The sequence below is a fragment of the Aulonocara sp. 'chitande type north' Nkhata Bay genome, linkage group LG6 (assembly GCF_057382095.1).
Source record: "Aulonocara sp. 'chitande type north' Nkhata Bay isolate Kocher_YH1m ecotype deep benthic linkage group LG6, A_spYH_male_GT1.1, whole genome shotgun sequence".
Lineage (NCBI taxonomy): Eukaryota > Metazoa > Chordata > Actinopteri > Cichliformes > Cichlidae > Aulonocara > Aulonocara sp. 'chitande type north' Nkhata Bay.
This window is the reverse complement of record NC_141349.1, coordinates 4,319,416-4,326,621: the sequence shown is the minus strand read 5'-3', so window position 1 is coordinate 4,326,621 and position 7,206 is coordinate 4,319,416. Positions and strand designations below refer to the sequence as shown.

The 7,206-nt window shown below is 43.3% G+C and overlaps 1 protein-coding gene and 2 pseudogenes across 1 annotated transcript; 1 reads left to right on the top strand and 2 right to left on the bottom strand.

Annotated features, from left to right (window-relative positions):
- Positions 1–2,083: 2,083 nt before the first annotated feature.
- LOC147327059 (uncharacterized) lies at positions 2,084–3,282 on the bottom strand (annotated as a pseudogene).
- A 1,328-nt stretch (positions 3,283–4,610) lies between these two features.
- On the bottom strand, positions 4,611–5,120 carry LOC147327058 (histone H3-like). The gene has a single exon (XM_086297464.1). It carries the CDS (start codon positions 5,118–5,120, stop codon positions 4,710–4,712), a length of 411 nt encoding a protein of 136 aa, XP_086153590.1. The 3' UTR covers positions 4,611–4,709.
- Positions 5,121–5,803: 683 nt separating this feature from the next.
- On the top strand, positions 5,804–6,385 carry LOC147327057 (pre-mRNA-splicing factor SLU7 pseudogene; annotated as a pseudogene).
- Positions 6,386–7,206: the final 821 nt, after the last annotated feature.

The following is a 7,206-nucleotide window of genomic DNA, read 5'->3' as shown; positions in this document are numbered from 1 at the left end:
GTCACGTCATCTGCATACGCCAAAGCTGCGATTTTAAGGGATTTATCAAGGACGTATCCCTTGATCCGTTTATCATCATTTATCCTTTTCAATAAGGGATTAATTGCAAGGACATATAACACAGCACTCAAGGGACATCCTTGTTTAACCCCGCACTCAGCACTAAAAGGGGATGAGAGCTTTCCATTTAACTTAACTTGCACTAGGGACTTTTTATAAATCAATTGGATAATAGAAATAAATTGGTCCGGAAAATTATAAGCTTTCATTACTTTCCATAAATAAGAGTGGGAAACAGAATCAAAAGCCCTCCTTTGATCTAATCCTAAAATGCAGAGTTCTGAATCCTTGCCATTATAAATAATCTCTCTTAACATACTTAAGTTATCCCACATCAATCGTCCCTTAATTGCGCATGTTTGTTCTTTTTCAATGATAATATCTAATACATCCTCTAGTCTGGACATAATTATTTTAGCAAAAATCTTATAATCTACATTCATTATTGTCAGTTGCCTATAATTGTTAATATCTTCTCTATCACCTTTCTTATATAATAAACACATAACTCCCTCATAAAACGATTTACCCATTGTTTTTCTTTCTATTCCTTCATTAAAATACTGAGTTAACAATTCAGACAGTTCTTTACTCACAATTTTGTAAAATTCAGAGGGGAGTCCATCCAGACCAGGTGTTTTATCGGTACTAAGTTGGTTAATTACTGACTCCACTTCCTCTCTTTTAATTTTTCCAATCAAAGTTTCATAAATGACAGAATCTAATGGTTCAACCTCACTCAAAAAATTGTTAATAGCGTCGCTGTTTGTAACTATGGATGAAAACATCTCCGAACAATAATCTCTAATTACTTGTCTTTTCCCCTCTTCTTTAAAAACTGACTTTCCATGTTTATCCCTTAATTGAGACAATAAAATCATTTCGACTTTTCTTTTGATTATTAAGAATCATATAATCGCTGTTCCCGTGAAAGTCAGTACGTCGCAACATATTAAATAAAACTTCTCTATTGACTCGATCAATGTCCTCTTTAAGAGACATCATTTGATTTTCCTCCTCCTTCTCCTTCTTATTTCTTAAATATATATATCTACTCACATCTTCGTTATATTTTACATTCTTTGCATGATTTAATTCTCTCGCTTTAAATTTAAAAAATTGACACATACGTCGTTTAAGAAGCTCCCAAAGTTCCGAGAAAGAAGTAGTAAAAATCTTAAGATGTAATATTTTCCTAATTTCAGATTTAACTTCGGACACAAGCAACTCGTCTGCTAACAAGGATGTATTCAATTTCCAATAGTTCAAAAATTCATGGGGACAACAAGATACTGTTGCCATAACCACCATATGATCAGAAAAGTCTGTTAAAAGAGTGTCATATTTCAGACCTTGAACATTATGTGATATGTAGAATCTATCAATCCTTGTTTTAGTTAACGAATCGAATCTAGTGTAGTGGACGGTATGTGGATGCAAGTGCCTGTATAAATCACGGAGTGCTGCTTCCTTACAAATTTTAACCAATAATTTGCTTTCCCGCAGTTCTCTAAATTCAACCTTGGATATTCTGTCAGTTGCTTCAGTAACAATGTTAAAATCTCCACATAGAATTATATTAAAACCAATCTCTAATAAATACTTCAATTTTTTCAACAATTGTATCTTTTTCGTTCGTTCCGGTGCATTATAAACATTAATAATACGCAACCTTTGCCCGTAATAACAGCAATCAACAAGGAGGAGTCGTCCCGGTATTATGTCTCGTCTTTTGTTTATATTCACCGCATCTTTTTTAAAGAAACTACCCACTCCATCAGAGCTGTCTTCCCCTATCGATATTATTGAATGGGCAGTGTTCCACATTTTATTTAATTCGCATACATCTACGTGTGTCTTTAATCTCATCTCTTGAAGGCACAAAATATCATAATCAAGTCTTTTTAAGAAATCAACCATCCTTTTCCTGCTCTTATCTGATTGGAGACCTCTGACATTAAATGTTATTATTTTGATGTTGCTCATAGGTTGACTAAAGGAGAGACCATCTCAGAAATATTACTCACGGAGGACTTGGTCTATTATCCTTCCGCTTATCTCTTCCAGAGCTAGAAGCAGAAACGCTCCTTTTTCTGCTTCCTCTCGTATCCTCGTTGACGAGCTCGTTGAGGGCTGGGTGACTTCCACTAAAGAAGGTCTTCCGTTTTACTTTCGTTTCCCCGGGCAGCGAAGCAAGAGCCAGAGATGCCGCCTCTGAGAGAGGGAAGGATCCATGGTCCTCGCTATCTCCGTCGTCATCAGGTGTCTGCTCGCTGTCAATTTCTTCGTCGTCACTATCGCTTTCATTCTCACCATCCGATGTCTCTATGATTAGGTTACCATCTAGCTCTTCATCACTCTCGTCACTTTTTTTACTTGACTGAGACAGTGGAGATGGTAACTCATTTTGAACAGGGCTAGACTGGGTATCCTGATCATCCACTTGTGGATTGTCCAATCCAAGCGAAACTGGGAGTGGCAGTGAGGCAGCCGTCGGAGGAAGGTGGGGGGGAGTAGAGGGAGGGGGCTCTCTCACCTGGTCACTCACGGGGGGATCCAAGACTTGGGAAGGATCCACCAAAGAAGGGAAATCCATGGTGGCAGAAGGTCGAGGTTGTTGGGAAGATTTAAGTATATTCACAAAAGACTTGGGGCATTTAAAGAAGGTGTGCCCTTTCGCACCACAGAGGGAGCACTCACTTTCGTTTTGGCAAATTTTAGCCTTGTGGCCCAACTCACCACATTTCCAACATTTGACAGTGTGGCATTCTCTCGCCTGGTGGTCTGGACCTTGGCAGATGAAACACCTCACCGATTGGCCCGGATAAATAATCCTGCCATTGTAGGGGCCCAACGAGATGGAATTAGGGATAGAGATTATATGTCCAGCTTCGTCTCTACGCATCCGAACTTTGTATTTTCGGACTCCATACCAGAATCCGAATTTATCCACTGGCTTTACTGGGGGTTGAAGAATCTCGCAATACCTTTTAAGATATAACTCGATATCTTGGTCTGGAATCCTTCCAGTCCAGAACTTAACAACAAGAGTCACTACCTCTACCTGGACAGAAGACTCCACTTGCCAGTCTTTCCATTTCGGATGTGATGCGTTGGAAAGAGAGATCTCTAAGAAGCGACGTAAGGGCGCCTCTTCGGTGAAACACAGCTCAAAATCCCGTTTACTGGGGAGAGCAATGAAGGAGTATATGTCCTGCACATTCAGCCATGATGTTTGCAATATCAGCTCTTCAGCAACATAATCACGGGTCGGGGGGTCCCCGTCTCCGATGTACTTAAGTCTCACCCATAAATTGCTGAAGTTTGAAGCAAACGATAATGGGGCATACGGGGGTATGATTACATAACTAATAACCAATTACTCCGGTCTTTCCGCGCCCACTCATTTTGACAGGTTCTTTTCTTCGTAGTATCGAGACTAAGAGAAAAAAAACCCATAACTAACAGACAGAAACAAATGTGAGGGGTTGCTTGAAGGACTCCTGAATTTACATCTGATTTGTGGACGTAAAAGAAAACAGGAGTGCTTGCAACTACGCCATCTACTGGCCTTTGGCGGAAATGAGGAACAGCATGACTGTGCCTGGGGTGCAGTAGCTGTGTACTATACACGATATGAGATTGAGTACTACATGTGTCACAGAGACAATCCAACAGTTTATATCCAGTTAATATCTTTATTAAAGGCCAATAACCAGTGGTGCCTCCAACGGAGCCAGATAGGGGGGGAAGGTCATGCCATGAAATATTATTAGTTGTCCCCAGATCAAATAGGTTGTTAATGAGGTTTTACCTTGAAACTCTGAATACCAGAACGTCCATACTTCCAGAATCAATGTAGTTTTAGAAGTGTGTTTATATTGGCTTTAGTACATGCAATAGCATTCACAGATGATCGCAACAGATTATTCAGAATGTCAATACTATATTTTCTGACTTGAAAGCGGCGGGGAGTCATACTGTGGGAGCACTATATCTATGATCTCTACTTGACTGGACTGATCTGGACAGCTTCACAGTATAATTTTTCTGTATGTTATCAATGTTAGTGTCAAAGTCTGAACACAGTTTGTGCAGTGAGATTAGTTTAACAGAGTTCCCAAAAGTCAGCTTCAATGCAACATCAGCGATGTGGCCTAGGTATTGGATCAACGCCAGTGGAACATGACGATGCTGTGTTTCCATGCTCAAAGTTAGTTCAAAGAATTGTGTTAAATTGTTAGTTTTTTATACATCTTTGGGGAGTGAAAAAAAAAAAACAACCGCACCTGTGAACTGAACATGAACTGTGAAAAATATCTGATCCATGTTAGGCTTATTGTTATGTACATTCATAGTTTATAGCCAATTTAAACAACTCTAAAGGTACTTTAGAGCAGGGGTGTCACAGTCTTCTTCTACTGTAAGTAATGTAAACTTATGTGTAGCAGGAAAGAATTGGAAGTACTGGTGCTTAGATCAAGTTACTGGATGCCACCTTCATGCCAAGCATATGGCTTCTATTATATAAAAAAAAAAAAAAACTGTCTTGTATGAGGTTAATGTTATTGTAAGAAAGGAGCGCGCTCTCTGTGTGAGTGTGTTGGCTCTGAAAAGAGCCGTTGTTTGTAGGAGGGCGTGCAGACAGCTTAAGCCCTCTCTCCGCGGATGCGGCGAGCCAGCTGAATGTCTTTGGGCATGATGGTGACCCTCTTGGCGTGGATGGCGCACAGGTTGGTGTCCTCGAAGAGTCCGACCAGGTAAGCCTCGCTGGCCTCCTGCAGAGCCATGACAGCTGAGCTCTGGAAGCGCAAGTCGGTCTTGAAATCCTGAGCGATCTCGTGGACCAGGCGCTGGAAGGGCAGCTTGCGAATGAGCAGCTCGGTGGACTTCTGGTAACGGCGGATCTCGCGCAGAGCCACGGTGCCGGGCCTGTAACGGTGAGGTTTCTTGACGCCTCCGGTGGCCGGGGCGCTCTTACGAGCGGCCTTGGTGGCCAGCTGCTTTCTGGGGGCTTTGCCGCCAGTGGATTTGCAAGCGGTCTGCTTGGTTCTTGCCATTCTTTCTCTCTTTGGTCGTGTCCAAATTCATGGGCTGCATCCTCCTGAGGCCACATTTGTAGACCGATTACGTCACAGCGACGCGCCGAAGGCTGTCCAAATTCGTAGACTCCTCCGAATGCAGCCGACAAATGCGTCCTCCTTTTCCCCGAATTTGAAGGATGGGTCGGGTGTGTCCTTCGTGGCCTACCATATCCCAGAATTCATAGCGCCCAGCCAAACTCCAGTTTCCAGCAATGCTACTAAGTTTTAAAATTACTCATACTAATCTTTCTGGGTCACCAAATAAACTTTTAACATATTTTCAGGCGAAAAAGTAGCTGTGTAAACATCAAATATCTGCTCGGTTTATCAAGATATCGCATATTTGCAAAAGTGCTTCGACGTTTTCGGAGATGTCTGCTACCCACCAGCTCGACAGCTAACCGGGAGCTCGAGGGTTAGTGATGCGGCTGAGAACGGCACAACTCCCGGCACATCATTTTCAGATCACCGCGGACTTTCGCTGCTCGGGTTAAACGTAATATATAAGTCACTTAGACAACCTAAAAATGTTATTGTTGGGCTTTTTTCAGTGTTTTGTTTGTTCGTAAGTAAATCGGTTTGGCTGAGATTAAAGTTATTAGATTAGATTAGATAAAATAAAACTTTATTAATCCCCCGGGTGGCATTTACCCTGGCATTTGGATGCACCACCGCGGGAGTTGCTGTGTGCCCTGACGGAGGACTACGTGGAGTATTTGCGTCACGGCGCTGTGCTGAAAGGACTCGAAAAGGCTGTCGCTCGCTCCAAATATGAGGAGGACGTGCTCATCAACAACCACACTTGTATTTGGGGTTCCTACTGGAAAGACGGCTTCTAGGGGTACAAGTGTTGCCACTCCATGGTCAAACAGAGTTACTGCACAGGATCAGCTGGAATTGGAATTAACAACTCAGAGTGCACTCCATTTGAAGAGGCAATAACTGAGCCACAGGAGGAGGAACAGCCCAAGACTCTGCTAGAAATGCATCAAGATAAGATGAAAGAGAAGAACAGAAAGAACAAGAAGCTCGACTCCGACAGCAGTGATTCGGAGGATGAGGAGAAGAAGAAGGAAAAGCTGAAGAAGGCTCTAGAAGCAGAGGACAAGCGGGTGAAGCAGGTGAAGCAGGTGGAGATGCTAATGCAGCTGGATGAGGGGAAGAGGCCGTACAACAGCTTGTTTGAAGTAAAGGCGCCCACTGAGGAGGAGATGGTGTTACGTTCCCCTGGGGGGGTCTAGGCGGTGAGGGGGAAGTAACAAAAGTGACCGGGTCAGAAAAAGGAATCAAGGAGGCGAAAAGTTAAATAAAACAGTTTTATTGAAGTAATTCAACTAAAAGAGACGGACAAGCCGCTATCACCATAAAAGTAACACAAACAAAACTCAGGCGTTGGTCAGTAATGCAAAAAGTCAAAAGGAAAACGCAGCTCACTAGCTGAAAACCACAAAACACAGCTCACCAGCTGGAAACACCGAAAAGCCACTCAGCTCACTAGCTGTACCCACACAAATGGCACTCTGGCCCAGAGCTCACCCTGCTCTGGGCTTAAATACCTTTAATTGCTGATGGGAGTCAGCTGTACAGGAGGGAAAGGTGGCACCTCAGGCAGAGGAGGTAGTGGGACATGCCCACACAGGCACCTTCAGGAGAGAGAGAGAGGCCCTGCTAGGGCCGTAACACCCCCTCCCATAAATGCAAACCCATGGTTTGTCAAATTTACGATAACACAAAGTGACTCCATAGCCGTTTCATGAAGAAATTGCAGGTTTTCCACCTACCAAACCCCATAGCACCGGTTAGGCATTGCCTGCGGAAACTGCCAATCCCATCTCAGTGGGTTCACAACATTCCCAGAGAGTGGCCCCAAACCCTCGAAACAGTGTCCCATGGGATAGCCACGGCTTCGAACTATCACGTGTGGAGAACCCAGCAGGCAGCTAGCGGGCTTCACTGAAACACAGACATACTTGTTAGCAAGGGGTGCAGATCTGAAGGGTGGTTTTGAACATGAACCGGAGAAAGGGTCAACCAGGGGCAGCTCAGGGTTAGTTGGCCTCGT

Bases quoted from the DNA above. Each gene is read 5' to 3' on its own strand.
- LOC147327058 (XM_086297464.1), bottom strand. From the start codon at position 5,120: ATGGCAAGAACCAAGCAGACCGCTTGCAAATCCACTGGCGGCAAAGCC.